The sequence below is a fragment of the Lupinus angustifolius genome, chromosome LG14 (genome assembly GCF_001865875.1).
Source record: "Lupinus angustifolius cultivar Tanjil chromosome LG14, LupAngTanjil_v1.0, whole genome shotgun sequence".
Lineage (NCBI taxonomy): Eukaryota > Viridiplantae > Streptophyta > Magnoliopsida > Fabales > Fabaceae > Lupinus > Lupinus angustifolius.
This window is the reverse complement of record NC_032022.1, coordinates 13,242,905-13,264,680: the sequence shown is the minus strand read 5'-3', so window position 1 is coordinate 13,264,680 and position 21,776 is coordinate 13,242,905. Positions and strand designations below refer to the sequence as shown.

Here is a 21,776-nt window from a genome sequence, read left to right as displayed (position 1 = left end):
CTCATAAATTTAAATTATTGAATTTTCCTATAATTAATAGCTATAGCTAAGATGATGAGTAAGTTTAAAAAAAGTTAAACTTATTGCTGGACTAAGTGGATCCCTCCTTATCTGAAACTTAAATAAATAAAAATGGTAAGCTTAAGTCACTGAGTGAGTTTCTTGAGATAATTTCTCCACATACCACGATATACATTACTCACATAAAAGATGAGAGCATATCTTTTGTCCCAAACGATATGACACTTTTATTGATTGGTCATAAAAATAATTTATTATTAAATTTTTAACTTAAATACATATTTTTCAATTGATCAGAGAAAGTGTTACATAAAGTGACATACTCTTATAGTACAACAAATATTGATCTATAAAAAATGGAGTCGGAAAAAATTAGGATACACTCATAATTAAGTTTTATGCAATATCATTATATTATATGTCATTTATGTTTAATTATAATTAATTTTGAAGAAAAATAGTATAAATAGATGATATAGTCATTGTGATAAATTTTTGCATAGATAAATTAGGGTCAAAAGAAAATGTTAATTAATCATGTGAACTGTAAAAGGTAACTATTGCAATGTGTCAAAAAATAAATCTTATTAATCTTACTTTTTGATGCTTAGGTTACCATTATTTGGTGCTTAATTTAATTTTGAGAATATTTTTGTTCTTTTTATAATATCTTTTTTCTTTCTCGATGTAGAAAAATCATTAAATTTGTTAATCATTACATGTGTTTCAAATTTTGTCATTCATTAATGAAATTAAATAATTCTCTTTGCACTAAATTATTTGAATAAATTAGAATATTTTGGTAATATATTTATTATACACAAAGCTTTGAAAACGATCTTATAAATATGAGCAAAACAAACAACTCTATAAGATAAAGTTAACTTCACTCAAAAAATTTGTCACCAACTTATCTCAATTCTAAATTGATATTTAGATTAAGTTATTTAGCTTGACTCAATCATAACCCAATTATATAATATTGAACCGAGTATATTTGGTACAATGTATAAATTTAACATTATACATAACGAAGCCCTAAATCTGAAGAAATGGGAAATTAAAACAAAAGTTAATTGAAAGTATAATTAATATATCATCATATATAATAGATCGTTGATTAAATCAATAAATCCTACTATACATATTTAATGGGAAGAAAAGTATATATATTGAAAGAATATGGGTATTGGATGGTTGGAACGTCATGGAGAATAATCTAAACTTGACCCCAAAACGCTTTGTGTTTAATTTTACTAAATCGTGAACCCAAACCGACAAAAGTTAAGTTTTTTTGTGCCCAAACCGAGAGAATGATGTGATTTAAGTTGTGGGGACAAGTGCTTTTATTGTCATGTTTTTCCCAAATATTTGGGTGTTGAAGTGTAAGGGAAAAGACAACTTATAAATACAAAATTATTACGAGTGAAAATCATAAATAACTATCGTGCATAGTAAAAAATTAACCTTACATTGATGGTCATTGATATTTTAACATGTTAAATACGAGAAAGAAATAACAATACGTGTTGATTCATCTAAATATTAGCTGATGTTTGTGTAAAATATTACTTTTCTATACATTGTATCATTTATACATAAGAAATTCAAATATTTATAAATTGTCATAATATTATTACAAATATTTAACTTTCATAATAGTTATTGCAGAATCAAACTATTTAACTTTATGTTTCGTGTATATATATAACATTTAACAATCAACTAAATACATGGTAATTGGTGACCATATACTAGGTGTGAAAATAGCATTGTTCTATAAGTTTAATACATATTATTGTATCATTCATTTGTATTACTTTTATGTAAGAGTTAATAATAATTGGAAATAAATAATATATGATATTATAACAGTGTAAAAAAATCTTACCATATCAATGTATACATTTTTTTCTTAATTGGGAACATTTATCAAACACAACGTCCATTAATAGTGTTAGGTTAATTGTATATGTTTAACTTTTCTTCTACCCTGAAAGGAAAGTACAATATAAAAGTTGATTAGAAATTTATAATTGATTTAGACAAACTTGTCATTTATTTACATTTAATGGAACCCTTTAATACTTCAAAACCCGTTTCATAATGTGGGATGTTAGATGCTTTAATTTCCACTGTAATAGTTGAAATTTATAATATAGTACAAGCTCATTGTTCAATTCTAAATCAATAACGCATAGATATAGGAAGAGTATCAAATACTCATAATTGTACTTCGTACTTTTACTTACTGTATCTATATAATGTATGTAATATAAGTTTATAACAGGAATTCAACAGTTGGACATATGGATAAATTAATAGTATAATATTTATGATTTAATATGTATACACTCACAAATCACAATGTAAGTTCAACAAATCCTCACTATTCATATATTAGCTATTATTAATGTATTACAAGTCAATGGTGAATAAATGATATGCTGACAGTGTAAAACTTTACACTGTCAATATACAAATTTTAAGCTATAATATTTATGCACCATCAATATAAAGATTCATATATAATTAATGTATTATTTACTATTTATTTGTATTGTCGACATCCTTTCTCGAGAAGTTACACATAAAAAAAGAAGGAAAAGTGAGACATAGGAGAACCGTATTTTTAAGAATATTTCTCGACGACATAACACCTACAATGAGAGAAAATAGTGACAACATTGTGCAAAGATTGGACTTACCATGTCATATATATGTTTCATATACTACTCTTTTATAATATTCATAAAACAAAATATTAACTATATTATTTACTGTTAATAATATATTATTATTTATTACATCAATATAAAATTATAGACATGAATACTCAAATCATATTTAGGGAGAGTAACATCCAAAAACTAAAAGTGTAAAAAAAACTAAAATTGATATCAAATTTCGTCATAGAAGTCAACATTATAGTTTTGACTGCAAAAGCACTTTGTTTCAAGTCTATTTAGCATATTTGACATTTTTTTTTAATTTCAACCATTGAAATTAATTTTAAGTTCTGGAATGATGTTTAAGAAAGAACAAAAAATGTTATTCATTTTAAAAAATAAATCTCAATTTGATTTTCAAATACTACTATTTATATAATATCCTAAAAATATCAATTCTATTTTACTATTACTTATTTTATTTATATATTTTAGAGTCTCAAAATATATTTTTGACATTTCGTAAGTATAACACCATTTCAATGAGGAAAATTGATACCAATTTTATTTTTTATTTAAAATTATTACTATTTTAATTTCAGAAAAGTTACTTTCACATGAAAAAGTAAATAAACCAAAGATTATTTTAATCTCCATCTTTATAATTTTATATTGAAGTGATGAATAATAATAACATATTATTCACAATAGTATATAAAATATGAGAAAATAGAGTAGGTTGATATTTTTCGGAATATTAAATAATCAGTAGTATTTAAAAATAAAATTGAGATTTTTTAAATAAAAATGATTAATTTTTAATTCTTTCTAAAAATGTGGTTTGTAATTTGAAGTCATTTTTAATCGTTGGAATTTTGAAAATGTCTACGTTAAATAAACTTAAAAATAATAATGATAAAGTTTCAAAATATACTCTTGACACTTCTCAAGAATAACATTTTTTCAATTAGGACAAATGATGTCATTTATTATTTAAAATTATTACTACTTTGATTTTCTAAAACTAAATTTCCCAATAAAAATGGAAAAATAAAATAAAGATGATTTGAATCTTTATCACTATAATTTTAAATTTTTTAGCACTGGTAAATAAAATATGTTATAGTATAATATAGTTGATATTTTTTAGGATATTATATAAATAGTATTAGTTAAAAATAATATATTGAGTTTTTTTAAATGAAGAAATTTTGTATTTTTCTCAATATTTTTTGGCACTGCCAACAATGTGTTGGTCTATTGGTATAAGACCATGTTAGATCTCCAAGATGACCAAAAATTCGATTTCTGTGAGCGACATTTATTGGGAGAGGCAAACATCCATCACGAAAGAGATTAATTCTTTACTTAAAAGGTGAAGAAATACTCTTGATAGTACAAAGAAAATATTTTTTGGAACTTAAAATTAATTTCAATGGATGAAATTTTAATTATATCAAACATGATAAATAAACTTAAAAAAATGATTTTGGAATCTCCAGGTATATTTTTGACCCTCAGCTAAACATGATAAATTATGTGAAACTTAAATAAACTATTTTGAAATTTGAATAATTGAAATGATCTCAGCCAAAATGTGAATGTCGTTTGTTGGTGTGTGCTGTATAGTACTTTCCTTGCCGGGCATGTTTGGGTCATAACAATAGTGTGGTACACCACTACTACAACCATATTAATATATATGAATCATTTTCATGTCATTTTTTCTGACAAATTCACACCAGAGAAAAATAACATTACGGAGGATCAAAATAATACTTATAGAAGTAAACAACAAGATAATTAATGATCATGAAGATGTAAAGCACATTTGAAAAAGTTAATAAAGTTGAGTAAAACTCGACTATTTTATCTTTAGTTTGTGGTTAATTTCTTTGAGGGACTAATTAGATATGTACGGATTAACTTTATGTGCTTACAATTTCTTGTTGGGTATTTGTTGATCAATACTCTATTATTATTTTTAAGTGAATGTGATTATCGAAGGTTGAAAATGTGATTAAAACTTTCAATCGTATTGTTTTTGTTTCTTTAGTTGAAACTATACACTATCAGTCATAACTATTAAATATAAAATTAGTCCAATTTATTTACCCCAAAAAAAATAGTCCAATCTTAAGAAAAAATGTTTGATGTCATTTTATATATTGAAACAAATTATTTATATTAATTAAGATTATGTAATAAAATGGAAATAAAGTTGTTAAGTTAAGAATAATGGGCATAAATTAGTTAAATATAAAACGGTTTATGTCCTTAAATAGATTAGATGACCATAACTCAATAAATAAATTGACCACCAATTAAATTCCTCAAAGAAATTAAGCAAAAGCTAAATGCATAAAAGATGAAATGACCGCCACATTAATCTTCTACATAGACTTAGTCTAACGGGAGAATTAAAATTTGACAGTTTTCTCTCTTTTGTAGATATTAAGTTTCTTTAAAATACTATTTTTAATATTTAAAAATAAGATTTAATATATATACATTAATAGTGTAAATATTTTATACAGTCAACAAATTATTTATCATTCATATGCTAATTATTATTGATTCTCAAACAAAAATAATACAAATCAATGGTGAATAATGTGCTGACAATATAAAATTGTATAGATTTTAAACTTTTCAAAATAATGAAAAAATATAGAGTTGATCATTGATATTCATATGTCTGTTATTTTTTTATCTTATTAACTTTCTATTAAGGAAAAATTTCTGACTGATTAATCAAAAACAAAAGTTACATAATAAGAAATACATGCCCATATATATATATATATATATATATATATAATGTTTTCTTAAAACAAAATTTTATAAATATGCAATATCATTAATGAGTATGATGACATCAACTCTATAAATTATTATTGTGGATACTTCATTGTAATTTTTTTTAATATCATGTGTTGCAAATATTTTTGTTAATATTATGTGTGCGAGTATTCTTCTAACATCTTGATTTTTTTTAAATAAGTGAACTCACATTGTTTTTTTGTGAATTTTTAATACTTAAATTTAATTTTAAGATGAACATTATTGTACTAATTTGACAAAAAAATTAAATTACCTTCATTCTGAATTTGCTAAACTTGCAAATTTAGAAGAATAATGATTTACTATTCTAAACCATATTTTGTATCAATAACATTAAAATAGAAACAGAAAAAAAATATTTTTTTAATTGACATGATATATTTTTATTTATATAAGACATAATTTAAAATATGATTTATGACATCAAATCCTTGTCGATTTTAGAAAATGACATAGAGTTTTCCAAATGTGGACCAGTCAGCACATGGGGCACGGCTGCGAATCAATATAAGAAATGTCATCTTACGTTGCTTTCAAATTGTTTGCAGGAACAATACAAGAACCTACCTCCTTCCTATTATTATTTTTTTAATCATCGTGTCTCACATTCTTCAAACATTATTCAATGTCTTTAGTTGAATTAATATATGTTTCATTTCTCTTAAATAATATTTTAAGTTCGAGTGTTTTATCTATAAAAAAACTTTTGCTAAAAGGTATAACTCCACCTTGCTATAATAGTTCATCTTGAAAATGATTACCTCTTGTGAAAAAAAAAACACTTATAATCTAGATTGGAAAAAAGTTAACTAACCATTCAATTGTTGTATATGCATGTTGACAAAACATTCCATAATTATTTGTATCAAGAGACTAATGATAATATTGCAAATGACACGAACAAATAATGATATTCATCTCTAATGGTTGAGTAGCATAAAAATATATATTTGTATTAAAAATGTATTTTACTTCATCAAATACATTATTTCCCAATACAAACTTTGTTTTTTCTTTAACCATTACCCTAAATGTTTTATGTAGATATCCAAGTATTCATATAAGGCTCAAAGGATTGAGTTCAATATTTGAAAACAACACTTATAGGAATAAACAAATTGTACCCCAAATGAATTACTTTCTAATTAATATGGTGGGATACCTTAATTATCATAGAAAATTTATTATCTTAATGCTATGTAGTAGAAAAGGGGAAAAATGGAATGGAGAAGTTGTTTCATTAATGAATAGAATGTAACTTTTCCTTCTAAACCCAAAATTATTTTTCCTTTATTTAGGGCGGAGAATGTGGAACGTAATAATGGAATGAAAAATCTACTCCCAAATATAGACCAAGTTCCTATTGGGCACATAAAATTAAGCATATGAAATTGAAATTTTGTATTGTAATTTTAATTTTTGTATGTCCCTTTGGAATCAAAATCATAATTTCAAAGAGCAACTTTGGTCCCAAGTAAAAACCATCGCCCTTATCACTATTGCGCTTTTATCATCACCTTACTTTTATAATTTTTATCGTAATTACTATCATTGTACCATGATAATCATAATCACCATCATCATATATTTATAATTAATTTTAATATTAGAGTAAATACATATTTCAGTCTTTCATATTTTTTGACTTTACCAATCTGATCCTTCAAAAATCGAAAAATTTAAAATAGTCCCAAAAAATTTCAATTGTAAGTCAAATTAGTCATTTCAACATGTTTTACAATACTAATTTGACTTATAGTTAAAAATTTCTAGAACCATTTCAGATTTTTCAAAACTAGTAAGATCGAAAAACATAAATACGTCATGTATTTATTTACTTTCAATATTATTATTCTCATCATAGGGAATTGAATTATAAATAAGATTATGCACTCTAAGGAATTGAATTTATAAATACGATTATGCACTTTAAGGAATTGAATTTATAAATACGATTATGCATTCTAATTCCAATTTATTATAATTACATTTTCGAACAACATTTTTTTTTATTTCAACCACTTTTTTATTTTTAACATTGACACGAAGTTAGGTTTCAAAGCCAATATTACATGCTTAAGCCAAATCCTTCCACTCAAACAATATGTGCAGTAATAATTATACCAAAAAATGATCATTTTATGTTTACACACACTTCAAACATATATATGGTAACATCATTTTAGGAATAGCTTAATAGAATTCACTTTCATTAAAAATAATAATAAAACTGTCATATCTATCCTTAAATTATAATCTCTATCAAATCAGTTATATAAGAAGAATAAATACTAAAAAAGTTTTTAGAAGGAATAATATGTCAGCTGTTTTAATTTTACACTCCTTATTCATGAGTATTATTTTAGAAATACTAACTTGATAGTTATTACCTTTTTAAACGATTAATTTGACAATTTACGCTATAAAAAAATTATATCTCTTTTTTTGTGTTCCCAATTTTTCTAAATTATATTTGTTAATAATTCAGGTAAAACTTTCTCCCGACAATGTACACATGGATGGGAATTCATACCAAAGAATTGTTGCGAAAATTGTTTTGAGAATACAATGTCGGAATATATTTATAATTGAATTAAAGTTATATTTGCGATAAATATATAAGTAATTTTATTCTGAAATTTATAGTATTTTAATTTTTTTATATAATTGTTTTTATTTAACTATTAATAAAAATATAGAAGAATGCTGATTTACAAAATACTAATGAATGTTAGTATGGATTTTGTTAAATTGTGTATACCACATAATATTTTCTCTAAAAAATTATTATTTCTCCTACAAAATGTATTTTTCTTCAGACAATTATAATGTCTAATTAGTCATAGAAGATAAAATAGCAGGCATATTTTGAATTTGAATGCCAAACAAAAAAGTAGGTTTAAATTCATCATTCAAATTGGTCTTCAATACTATTAATTAAAAATTGAGTATTCTGAAACTGATTTAACACTATAATATACTTTAGAAACCTCATAATTGATTTCCAACTTATTAATATATGAGAAAAGAATGTACCCACTAATAATATATGAGTTTTTTATATAATGTCACAGTATTATTTATTATCTATGTTTAATGATTATTAAATCTTCCAAAAAATAATAATATAAATAAATGATGTATGATATAATAATGATGTGTAATTTTTTTAACTCCTCATTAATTGATGTTCAATTGAGAAGATTCATGTTAGTACATGAGACAACGTTTCTTACAAGGCAGAAAGTTCATAACAAACCTGCCAAACTTTTGAAAACAACAAACTCCTCTAATGTCATGAAAAACCCATGACAGTAACTCGTTTATCACACACACATCAAACATCGTTATTCCCAATACACTTATATTCCAAACTTATATATATATATAAAGAATTTAAAATTTATTGGACGATATAAAGTTTTTTACACTGTTACTATATTATTCATTATTAAAATTATATTATTTTTATTTAAGAGTAAAAAATAGTTAACAAATTAATTGTAGATGATTACGGGTAAAAACTCTTACACTATTAATGTATATATATTAAATTCATATATAAAATACTTTAGATTTAATATGTATATACTCATTTGAACCCAACAAATCATCCACACCATTAATATATTAATTACTATTAACTTACAAACATAAATAATACAAATGAATAGTAAATAATTTAGGTATATAGATTTTATTTCTCTATCTATAAAGAATCTTTATTAGAAGTAAATAATGTGATTTAACATTATATAGTTTATATAAGTATCTTTATTCCTATTTGCTAGTTGTAATAAGAGTCAATAAATCAACTCTCTTCTCTTTCTATTCTCTCCTCTTTCTATTCTCTTCATCATTCATGTTTCTCTCACAGAAGATGAAGACTCGTCCCTCTACCAAAATTTCTGCAAAATGGATTCCCATTTTCTCTGTTTTTTCATTCCTTATTGGTATGCTCATCACAACCAGGTATCTCTCCTTTTCTCACCCTCTTTACTTTTTCATTTTTTTTTAAATTTTGATTCTTTTGAGCTATGGAGTTGTTTTCATGTAAATTTGGAAACTTGGGTGATGATTTTTGTTTTAAAAATTTAAACTTTATGATCTGATCTTAGAGGGTTTTTTCTGTGCAGGGTGTGGGAATCACCTGAATCAAATGGCATGTTTATTTCACAACATGGGCATGATAAAGAACTTCAAGTGATTTCAGAAGATTGTGCTACCACAAAGGTGCTTTATCATCTTACACTTCTATGTTGCAATTTTTTTATTATTTGATTTTGAAATTTTTTTGATTCACACTTTTGGAATATCAGAAGCAGCCTAAGGATGCAATGAATGAATTGTACAAAACCCATGAAGCCATTCAGTGAGTGATAAGTGGAATCTGTTTTTATCTTGCTAGATTTGGTAGCAATTGAAGTTTTATTTTGTTTATGTATTTTTTTAATTTTATTTTTCATTTCTTGCGAGGCATGTTAGAGCTCTAGACAAGCAAGTTTCCACACTTCAGATGGAACTAGCAGCAGCTAGGAGTACTCGTGAGATCTCGGACTCTGATAGCTCAAACAAAACCTCGGGGGAAGAAGCCCCTACAAGGAAGAAGGCATTCATAGTGATTGGCATAAACACAGCTTTCAGTAGTAGAAAGCGGCGCGATTCGGTTAGAGAAACTTGGATGCCTCAAGGTATATTTCAAACAAACAAAATCATCTGTCCATATGGTATCCCCTTAACATAGGGGTGAAAATTTTAATGTTAGTTTTTATCTATACATTTCTGAAAGATGTGTTTTCTACCCTCCTATTTATATCAGGAGAACAACTTCTTCAGTTGGAACGCGAGAAGGGAATTGTTATCAGATTCATGATTGGTCACAGGTAATTGCCTATATGATTTCAGTTGCGCCACCACATGAAATTATAAAAAGCAAATGTATTTTAGATTAGGTCAAAATGACAATAGCACCTTCAGGGAGTCACCAAATACAATGTGAAGCAGTAGGAAGTTTATTCTGTTCAATGGTATTCACTATTGCAGTTAATACGATAATAACAGAAATCGATCATTCTACTTTTTTAGAACTGTTATCTCTTTTAACACTGCTTATCTGATTGCTAGCCCAAAAAATGTGACACTTTCTAGTGGTCATGCATAATCATCTAAGGACTTGTCACTTGACTCTTTTCCTTGGATCGTCACATCCTTCCGTTTTGAATCCCTAACTCAAAGAATGATCATTGACTACAAAATTGGCTTTCACTATGAATGTCATCTCTTGTTGACCTTTGTTTTTTTCTACTTAAGTTGATCAGTTCTTGCTGAGAAGGGGCATGGTGTACTTGTATCCTGTGATTGTAAACCTATGCTCTAACTATAAACTGAATTATGTGTGCTTGTTGCACTATAATTTTTATCAAGTAATTTACGTATTCTATGACGAGTGTAACTTGGTGGCCTTGGGTTATATGGTGTATTGAAATCAGCCTTGTTCCAGTTTCTACATGACTTGCACTGATTGTTAGTTTATTAGTTATTACCCTATCTGAAAGATGATAATATTTATATGTGTCGATACTTCGTGGAACTAACATGGGTGATGCTGTCATTGTGATGTCAGTGCAACTTCCAACAGCATTCTAGATCGAGCTATTGATTCAGAAGAATCCCAGCATAAAGACTTCCTTCGCCTGGTAAGGCAGATCATAAATCATAAGAATTGTTACTGTGAGGAAATTCTGGATGATCTGGCTAGATTGTGATCTTCGGTAATACATTATCTCGTAGGAACATGTTGAAGGGTATCATGAACTATCTGCAAAGACCAAGATTTTTTTCTCTACTGCAGTTGCAATGTGGGATGCTGATTTCTATATCAAGGTGGATGATGATGTCCATGTCAATTTAGGTATATACTGTCTCAGGATTGTAACATATTTCTTGTGTTTCCTCGCCACTATTTCCTTTACCAATTTTCTTTCTCCGACTTCCCTCACAAGTAAACTTCATTCTTACATGTGTTGCTATTTAGGTGTCCTGGCAACAACCCTTGCTCGTCATCGTTCAAAACCCAGGGTCTACATAGGCTGCATGAAGTCTGGACCTGTTCTTTCTCGAAAGTAATTCCATTGGATTTCTATGTTTATATATTAAGATTGAGATTACTTCTCGTGTATACCACTCAATATGTATGTCTATCGATTAAATCTGTTTAATAATATCTAGGGATGTCAAGTACCATGAACCTGAGTTTTGGAAGTTTGGAGAAGAGGGAAACAAATACTTCCGACATGCAACTGGGCAGATATATGCAATCTCTAAGGATCTGGCCACTTACATTTCCATCAACCAGTATGTATATGTTTTTCCATGCAGTACTTGATTTGCATTATTTGGATCTATGCTGCACATTTTTCTCAAAGGATAACCTGATCCTCAGTTATTTGCTATACTTAAAGCAGAGAATCTGTTGTATGTATAGCATAGAATAATTGTTTTTTTCTGAATGTACAAATTTAATGATGGTCCTTATTGTGACTGCAGGCCGATTTTGCATAAATATGCTAATGAAGATGTCTCACTCGGTGCATGGTTCATTGGTCTTGAAGTTGAGCATATTGACGAACGCAGTATGTGCTGTGGGACTCCTCCAGGTATGGTATCTGAAAACACTGTCTACATATACCTCTTTTTGCAGTCAAATTGTCAAGGAATCTATATTGTTTTCTAGTAAATCTAAAAGCTTGGGCACATAAGCATGTATGTTGGTGTCAATGTCGCATTGCATTATTGACCTCTACCTTAAAATTACTTCCTATGTAGCTTTTGACACCTCTTTCTTTAAGTTCTTGATAAAATTTGCTTAAGCATGATAATGCTAGAAGCAATCATAAAGCTTAGTTACCTATGTACCTTAATTGAGTGCTTATTCAATAAGCATTTTGGAAGTAAGCTAAAAAGTAATTTATTTATAAATGTCTTGATAAGTAGGCAATTTTATATACACACGAAAATCACTGCTCACCCGGATGGATGGGCCATTGCAAATAGTCAGATGTATGGGCTAGATGGTCCATCCGTTTGGGTGTGAGTAATGATTTTTTTCGGTGTTTATAGAATTTCCCTCGATAAGCTTATTGAAATAATCTAAAAATAGCATATAGTAAGCTCATAAGTTACTTTTACAAATTTATTGTCATAAGTTGTTTTCAAGCTTTCTATAAGCTCTTCCAAACTCCCCCTAAAATTTGATTTGAAGTTCACCTCAGTTTCTCAATACCCCTAATCCCTTCGATTATTTTGGCTATGATTCTCTCATCTTATTTACAACTAATGTTTCTGTAGACTGTGAATGGAAGGCGCAAGCAGGTAACATATGTGTTGCATCATTCGATTGGAGCTGCAGTGGAATATGCAAGTCCGTGGAGAAGATTAAGTATGTGCACTCAAAGTGTGGTGAAGGAGATGGAGCTGTTTGGAGTGCTTTAATTTAGATTGATTCCAAGCAAGAGGGATTTCCATGGTTTAAAGAAGGACTCGTCGTTTAATTGCAGCCGGAAACAAAGGCGGTTTCCGGATATGAGAGTGAAAAATCTTTGCAAATACAAATGACATGGAAGTTCTCTTCAGCTTATTTTATAGCCAAATATTTTTTCTTTTTATTTATCTAAAGCAAGGGAGGAGAGAGCCATTTTCGGGAGTTCGAACTCGTGTTCTTATATCTCATGTCTCGTAGCTCTACCAACTAGATTATCTGATAAGCATGGCAACTTCTTTGTGGAAGCTGTTAATTGGAGTTAGAATTTTTTGCATGAACATGGATTTAACTTAAGCATTCAGATATGTTGAGCATACCTTCCAGTCTTATTTGTGAATGTTGAAGGATATCACAAATGTACTAATAGCCCTATACTATATTTTTAGTTGTTTCTTTTACACACTGTTTTTGTTTATACTTTCGTGAGGTTGGTTTTTGTTTCTATTTAGTGAAATGTCAGATTTCTAATTAGAAATTAGAGGTTAAGGTAATGAGCTATTTCTCACATAAAGACAACAAGTAATGAGATATGTTACTAACTAGAGATAAAAAAAAGATTATACTAACATATGAAGTTTTTTTGGTAAGTGAAATTTTATTAATAAATGACAATCATCAAAAGGGTAACAAAAATATATAGCATCATGAAAGAAAAAAAGCCCCAATACAAAAGGGAACGACATACTCCTAGGCATGAAGACCTAAAAATAATAATCTAAACACAAAATCGGATTAGAGACTCATTTAAATAAAGGCATAGTTGCATTTTTGACTCTATCTTTAATTCATAGTTAGGACTTAACTTTATTTCATCCATAATCTTCTCTAAATTTATTCTTTTGTTATTAAAGATGACGCTATTTCTACACTTTCATAATATAAAGTTGAATATTTCCACTTTGAAGATCTAAGTTTTCTAAAGCTGTATCTAAGTTTTTTTTTAAAGATGCCACTAAGTAAATGTGTGCCATTATGAGAAATCTCATGGAGTGGAGTGCATTTCCCCTTAATAATATTTACACATGATTTAGATGTCGACATCTACTACACGTTGAGACTTGAAGGTTTGTAGTGATGGTGACGGGTGAAGAGAAATTCTTAGAAAGATGGTGTATTTCAAAATAAATTATTTAAAATAAAAAACAAAATCAAGCTCAATTTAAAAATAAATGATTTAAACCTAAACTTTACTTACAAGTAAAGAGCGGAAGCAAAATTTGATCCATCCTGCAATTTTCATAGGGCCCTAAAGTACACACCTCTCATTTAACTAAGAAGTAATTTGTGGTATATAGCTCATAGTTATTAAATTCAGTTAGGATGAAGCTAGCTAGTAAACTAGTACTTGATCGATTTGAGATGTTCTTCTGATTGGTTATACATCAAAATTGGTATGAATTAATTTAATTAAGTCAATTTGAATATAAAATTGGTGACTCAATATGTATGAATTAATTATAGTAAAACCTTTTTTTAGTTGTTTAATCAAACATTTGTATAATAATAAATTTTAATATTTGTAATAAAAATTACTAAATAATATTATATTATAAACTTATTTATTTAACATGAATTGATTCAATTAGTTCAACCATGACACATTGATTCATTTAATTACTTTAAAACAAGATTCAAAGCTGAACATTATAAATGTAATAATTACTTTAAAACAAGATTCAAATCTCAACATTATAAATGTAATTTTATAAGATTGTTACATCTACTAAAATCATCATGACATATCTAATTATTTTCTAATAAATAAATTCTGAAGAGTAAAAAAAGAGAGTAGATGAAGCCATGAAAATTGTGTTGGTGTAATTTGATCGCATCAAGAGGGAGAGTGAGTCTGAGTGTTGTTGTTGTTGTCAACGCAACACAACACAACACAACACAACACAACACAACACAACACAACACAACACAACACAACACAACACAACACAACACAACACTGATAATGGAAAACGCCGACGTTTTCTTAGGCTTACACGATTTCCTCGATCGCATGCGCCAACCCTCCGCTTCCGATTTTGTCAAATCTATCAAAAGGTTCTTCTTCCAATCACTCTTTTCTCTTTCCTTCATCTTTTAATTTCATCAGATTTACTTGAATCTCCAAAAATATTTACAGTTTGATTAATTAACAACTTAACAACATAGCTATCATTAATTTCATTGATTCGTTATGATTTAGGACCTTAGATACTGATATAATTAGATTATAGAATGAAGTGATTTGAATGAATGTGTTTTTTGTGTGTATTGCAGTTTTATAGTATCATTTTCAAATAATGTTCCTGATCCAGAGAGGGATAGTGAATCAATACAAGAGTTCTTATCCAATATGGAGGCAGCTTTTAGGGCTCATCCTCTTTGGGCTGGTTGCTCTGAAGACGAGCTCGAAAGTGCCGGTGAAGTTAGTCTCTTTTTAATTTTACTCTTATTTTCCATTGATCCTAATTTACAACAACTATGATTCATATGAAGTGAAAATATGGAAATCGTAATGGGAAAATATTGATATGACTAAGAAGTCAATATTTGATATTGATTTAAACTATATTTATATTTCAACTTCGATTTCTTCGTTGTATATTGGAAATTGGAATGATCAAATTAGTTACCTATCTGATGATTAATGAGTAATGAACCATTTATAATGACTTGGGCAACATTGCACGTGTGAGTTTGGGTGGAGTTGTGTGTAGTTATTCCAATACATGTTTCATTGCTCATACACTTCACCAATGTTGGGCTGCCTTCTAATCTAATATGGTATCAAAGCCCACCTTAATGTTTAGAAGCTCGCAGATGTCTAGTCCCGACTCCCGAGTCCTACATTTGTTGAATAAATGAGATCATAAATGAAAACTAGAATAGAAGGCAGCCTGATGTGGGACTCGGGACTAGACTGCCTTCAACCATACAGAAAGCTGCAAAAAATGTGTATGCCTTAAATTTCCAATCTGTAAATACTCAGTGGTGCTCTATTTATACATTCTACTAATTAAATGCAGGATCTATCAAGTTGTAGACATAGAATTGGGATAATGAATGTGCATTGATACAATATATTTTTCACATAAAAGATAACGCTTGGAAAATAATGTTCATTACTAACAGTATTGTGCTAGCGCAATCAAGCATAAACTAATCAATTTCTCAGTCATAGTTGTTTCTCATCCCCCTTAGCTTTCTTAATCGTAAGTTCGTAACTCCTTGGTTTTCCTGTGTTGTCTGAAATATCTATACTTATTCTATTTTTTAATCCCTCGTGGGTGAGTATTTCTCCCCCTCTATTTTTTCTCCCCTCTTTATACCATACCTAACATAGTGTTAGTAACCGGACTGATCAAAGAAAACATCTTATGATGTGTACTGCCTAAACTTTATTATGATAGAGATCAAAATGGGTGAAGTTATCTTAATTTATGTACACCTTTAATTTCACTTAAAATTATATGATAATATACAAATTTATGCAAAAACTTGTTAGCCGTTGTATAAAAAGTTGTTATCCTCTATTACATAATAGGTAAATAATTCTTGAACTGACCTGGATGTTAGCCTAACATGACTTAGGTTCAATGTTGTATCATATGTATATTCTAGTTGATGGGCGTCTTTGGATAAGAAACAAGCAAGTTCAAGGCACATGTATGATTGAACCTTGGTAGTAGTTTATCTAGTCATTTTCTACCAACTTAAACACTCATCCCTGCCATTTTTTGAGAAAGCTCATTCTTTTTGGTTTAATTGATCTCTGGCAGTTATACAGCTTGAGAAATAAATGTTAGGCATGCATATGTTCTCTGTTACTTGTAGAAAACGATGTTTTACGTTCTTCCCTCATAAAATTTTCTGATACTAAGATGCTTCCTATATTGGTTGACCTCCTTACCTTTTTGTTTCGGTCATATACAGGGTCTTGAGAAGTATGTCATGACGAAGTTATTTTCCCGCGTGTTCGCTTCAGTTCCAGATGATGTAAAATTCGATGAACAACTTTCTGAGAAGATGGCCTTGTTTCAACAGTTTATTCGACCAGAAAATTTGGATATCACGCCAGCTTTTCAGAATGAAACATCATGGTTGGTGGGTATATAACTACACATTCTAAACTTTTTATTTGGGTCTATATATACACTTAGGTCAGCTAAAGCCATGCCCTCATGTTTTATCACTTAAAAGGGGAAACAGACATAATTATGTTCAACGAGTTCTTGGATTGTCAACCAACAATGCTACAATATCAACATTAGGTAATTCTATATACACCCGTAAAACCATTACTCACACCCAAACGGATAGCCTATCTGCCAGACTATTTACACAGACAGGTGGGCCATCCGTTTGGGTGTGAGCAATGGTTTGTTGGGTGTGTTAGAATTGCCCTCGATATTAAATGCATCCTAACTTTTCTCATTTCTCTTGTAGCCTGGTTTTTACTGCAACTGTGAAGTTTTTGGTGTTGACCATAAACCCATATCTGAACTTGTTGAGTTGCATAATTAAATTCCAAGTTGGAAGGAACCCCACATTCATGGAACACGAGCACCTTAGACTAAGTAGTCTAAGCTCATATCCTAGGGATCCCTATTCTTTTAATTTAATTTTAGTACATCAGAAGTATAGTTTACGATCTCTCCACATTTCACTTACTTTTGGTCTTCATTTCTCAATGCCTTTAGATTGAGTGGCTCTTGGGTGTCACATGTTGGATTTGAATGATTTTAGATAGATGGTTATTGGATTTGTTCTAAAGGTTGGTGGATAATATCCTTCAAGCCCAAGATTTTCCTAAGAATCAACTTTCTGTTTGATGTATTCTTGAGCTCTCACTAATCACTATATTAGTTTGTAAGTAATGAATTTGTCAATTGCAGGCAGAAACCTTGGAAGAATTCTTCCTAATTCTGCTTCCTTTAAATCTCATACTTTCTGTCTTATTCTTATGGTGGCAGCTTGCACAGAAAGAACTGCAGAAGATCAACATGTACAAGGCACCCAGAGACAAACTTGTTTGTATCTTGAATTGTTGCAAGGTTATTGGTAATTTGCTGCTTAATGCTTCTGTCACATCCAATGAGAATCCTCCAGGAGCTGATGAATTTCTTCCTGTGCTAATTTATGTTACCTTAAAGGTAATATTATCATTCAAACACAAATAGATGCATGCATTTTTTTGGCATAAGTAATTTGGTTTTAAAGCATTACTTGTACTTCATAAAAAAAATTATGGGTATAACTTACCTATGTGCACTTCTACATGTAGTATACCTTTAGTTCTATCTCCATTGCTTTGTTTTTTCCCTGTGTGAATTTCCTTTATCTTAATAAGTCGTGTAATTCTGTGAAGTTATGTTGTAAAGTCACTTGTGACTTACTTTACAAGACAATGTTTAATATGTGTGTTGAAATATCATGTTGTATGTGCTGGTCAATTCATCTCAGTGTTACCATATTTCACATAGGTATGCATATCCTCCTTTCTGAGTGTTGGCTGCATCATTTTTTGCTTTGAAGAACTTAGTGCTTTGAACTGCAGCTGCTCACAGTGCAGAGCTATATGACCTTATATTTCGAAATGTTTTCTATTAAAAGTTTTCACTTGTATTTTTTGCTCAAAACTATTGAGTGAATAACGATTAAACTAGACAATTGATACAGACTGTTGTCAGACTTGAAATAATATTGTATAGTGTTACTATAAATTGGCAAAACAGGTTAATTCAGAAAGACCTAATATCCTCATAAATTCTTGCGTTAGGTGCCATTTAAATGTGGACATACTTCACTTTACTGGTAAACATTTTTTTACTAATGATGCTATGCAGGCAAACCCTCCACAACTGCACTCAAATCTGCTGTACATACAAAGGTTTAGACACCAATCTCGGTTGGTCGGGGAAGCAGCATATTATTTTACAAACATGCTCTCTGCCGAGTCCTTCATCTCAAACATTGATGCAAAAGCCATTTCAATGGATGAAACTGAGTTTGAGAGAAACATGGAGTTCGGTCGTGCCCTTCTTTCAGGGCTTTCTGTTGATACACAAGATCCAAGTTCACCTTATCCAAATCATGGACACCATCCAAGGTCAGAACCTACTAAGCACAGAAATAAAGCTTTGAATGATAATAAGGACCCTGCATTACAAACTGCGTCATCGGCTGCAAAATCCGAAATTAAGAAAGTGACTTCCGAGGATGAGTTATTGATCACAGAAGTTCCATCCCTCTCGGATTTGGAGAATAAAGGAGCAAATATGCTTTTAAAGGAGGACAAGGTGAATGAAGTTTTCAGGGAATATCCATATTTGTTTTCTAGTGTAGGAGATCTTACAGTAGCAGATGTTGAAGACCTGCTAAATAATTACAAACAACTTGTTTTCAAGTATGTATGTCTTTCCAAAGGGTTAGGTGTCTCTCCTACATCTCATCCTCCACCTACTCCAAAAAACAAAGCCCAAGACCATGCTGAAACCACATTAGAATCTTCAGATGATGGACCTATAGGTGCCAATGATAAATTAGAAGAATCTACTGACACAACAGAGGATAGTTCAGATATAGTTTCACTTCTTGGGGACAAAAAATTTGAATCTGGTCTGCCACAGGATGAGACTGTTGCACCTGAGGGTGATACCAAAACAGAAACCTCTAGTTAATTGTAACTAGCTAAATCATTTATTTTTCTTCATTATACAGTCCTCATTTTTAGCTCTTTCTTGTTCAATTTATATTTTCGGTTGCGTTGTTGCTGCTATAGCCCCTAACTTTCCTTATGTGAAAGGATGGCAATGCCATGACTGTACTGCTATGCCCTCTGTAACATGTTATTGAATAGATTTTAGAACTGCAGTGAAATTTTTTTCAAGAACAATTAGAAAATTTGCGTTGGTTCTTGTAGCTAATAAAAAATAATGTGAAGATGCAAATCTAGTTTAGTTTGATTAACACTGTATGCAGAGAATATTGCTTGATGAAGATATTGGCTTGTTTTTATTATCTCGTAGTGGCAGTAATGTTTGGTTTATGACTCGATTTTCTGATCAATTATGGAACAGTGCTACTATATTGCAATATTGGCTAATTTGCAATGAAATGGATCAAGAAAAAGTTATATCTAGAGGGGACAAGTTGTGTCCTAACCATGTCCCAAACTTTGTATTTGTACAATATAAGTTACAGTCAACTAAAAAAAGAACGGCATAGTGCATGAGACTATTACTTAGTAGAGTTTGGAGAGAGTAGATGTACATAGTCTTTTTCGAGCGGACGCTGAAATTACAGTCCCACTTACTTGCATAAAAGAAGGAACATAACTATGGAAAGAACAAAGAACTATGAAACATGAAAATTGCAGTGACTGGATCTATGAATCTATCCCAATTACCAATCAATATCCATATATACACAGAAATGAGAAAATAGATAATATATTAGTTAAAGGACATGATGCACGACCAGTTCTAACTTTCCATACTTGTATCTTTTCCATGTTTAAAGTCAAAGGGAGCTGGTTGGAAAATTGAAAGAGATATGCTATATCTTTCCAACCATGTCATGAAAATAGCTTATGCTTCTTTTTACAAGGCTGGATAGCACCACCACCTTGTCTCTTTTCTCTTATATTCATATAATAAGTTTTGTTCCCTTAATAATGCATGTATTTATACAAGGTATGGACCCTTACCAATTACCACCCTCTTTTGTAAACCACCTATATATTAATTAGGAGAGTGTAATATTTATGTAATAATAGTGTAAAGTTTTATATATATTTAATATATTATCTATCATTCATTTTCATTAATTTTATTTTGACATTTAATAATGGTTAAAAATAAATGATGGATAATGTAATGACAATATAAAAAAACATGTATGCATTGACAGTGTAACAGTTTTTACACTATTTGCATCATATACGATTTATTTTTATTTATCATTTACTTTTAAATAAAAGTAATACAAATAAATAATGTATTAAATACGTATAAATTTTTATTGCCTACAAATATTACACTCAAATTGTAATACTGAGTGTGATTTTCTAATATATATTCCATTTGTTGACTTACACTGTTTCATGGTTTTGTGGTGGGTCAAATAACCTTGTGACTTGTCTGACCTATAGGGCCAGGGCATATCAACCTCCAGCTATAGCTTCTTCCTATGCCACAGAGTCAATTATGGCATTTGAGCAATTTATGGGACACAGAATTTTAATCTACAAATTATAAAGTTTTTAATTAGCCTAGCAAATAGGGGTCATAGTTCACATGCACGCATGTCCTCTTCTTTGAAGACAATCTTTGGCAATAGCTATGTTTACTTCTTTATAACTAGTTTCACTTTCACTTGTAGGATACATCCATGTTGTACTTTATTATTGCACTTTATCAGTAATTGTTCATTAATTTTTTCTAGATGTTTCCCTTGGACAATGTTCCTTTTTATTTTATCATATAAAAACTTTGCACTAAGTATTTATTTAATGTTTCTATTTTCCATTAGTAAAAATATGAAGTTTTAGTTTTCTCTACACCTCCAATTTTCTCAATTGGGATGAATTTGTATTGATAATAGAGAAAGTTGCTTCGAGAAGCAAATACTCTTGCTTCTTTTCAAAGTTATACAACCATGATAATGAAAGCAAAAAATTATGAGGGTTGTGCTAGGTGACATGGCCA

At 29.4% G+C, this 21,776-nt stretch overlaps 2 protein-coding genes across 7 annotated transcripts; both read left to right on the top strand.

Annotated features, from left to right (window-relative positions):
* On the top strand, positions 9,327–13,472 carry LOC109327087 (beta-1,3-galactosyltransferase 7-like). Of its 3 annotated transcripts, XR_002105316.1 has the most exons (12): positions 9,327–9,506; positions 9,671–9,767; positions 9,854–9,906; positions 10,011–10,225; positions 10,354–10,417; positions 11,158–11,230; positions 11,325–11,445; positions 11,569–11,656; positions 11,763–11,888; positions 12,081–12,190; positions 12,882–13,102; positions 13,224–13,472. XR_002105316.1 is itself a non-coding variant. In XM_019560097.1 (11 exons), exons 1-11 carry the CDS (start codon positions 9,397–9,399, stop codon positions 13,028–13,030), a joined length of 1,197 nt encoding a protein of 398 aa, XP_019415642.1. In that variant the 5' UTR covers positions 9,327–9,396; the 3' UTR covers positions 13,031–13,472. The 3 variants fall into 3 exon arrangements, 2 of the variants coding, with proteins under 2 accessions (XP_019415642.1, XP_019415641.1); XM_019560097.1 differs by having other exon boundaries at positions 10,020–10,225; positions 12,882–13,472; XM_019560096.1 differs by having other exon boundaries at positions 12,882–13,472.
* LOC109327039 (vacuolar protein sorting-associated protein 9A-like) lies at positions 14,842–19,979 on the top strand. Of its 4 annotated transcripts, none has more exons than XM_019560018.1 (6): positions 14,842–14,940; positions 15,014–15,126; positions 15,346–15,493; positions 17,002–17,172; positions 18,042–18,221; positions 18,915–19,979. In XM_019560018.1, the coding sequence occupies exons 2-6, from the start codon at positions 15,035–15,037 to the stop codon at positions 19,746–19,748; spliced, it is 1,425 nt and encodes a 474-aa protein (XP_019415563.1). In that variant the 5' UTR covers positions 14,842–14,940; positions 15,014–15,034; the 3' UTR covers positions 19,749–19,979. The 4 variants fall into 4 exon arrangements, with proteins under 4 accessions (XP_019415563.1, XP_019415564.1, XP_019415562.1 ...); XM_019560019.1 differs by having other exon boundaries at positions 14,863–14,948; positions 15,019–15,126; XM_019560017.1 differs by having other exon boundaries at positions 14,870–14,948; positions 15,009–15,126.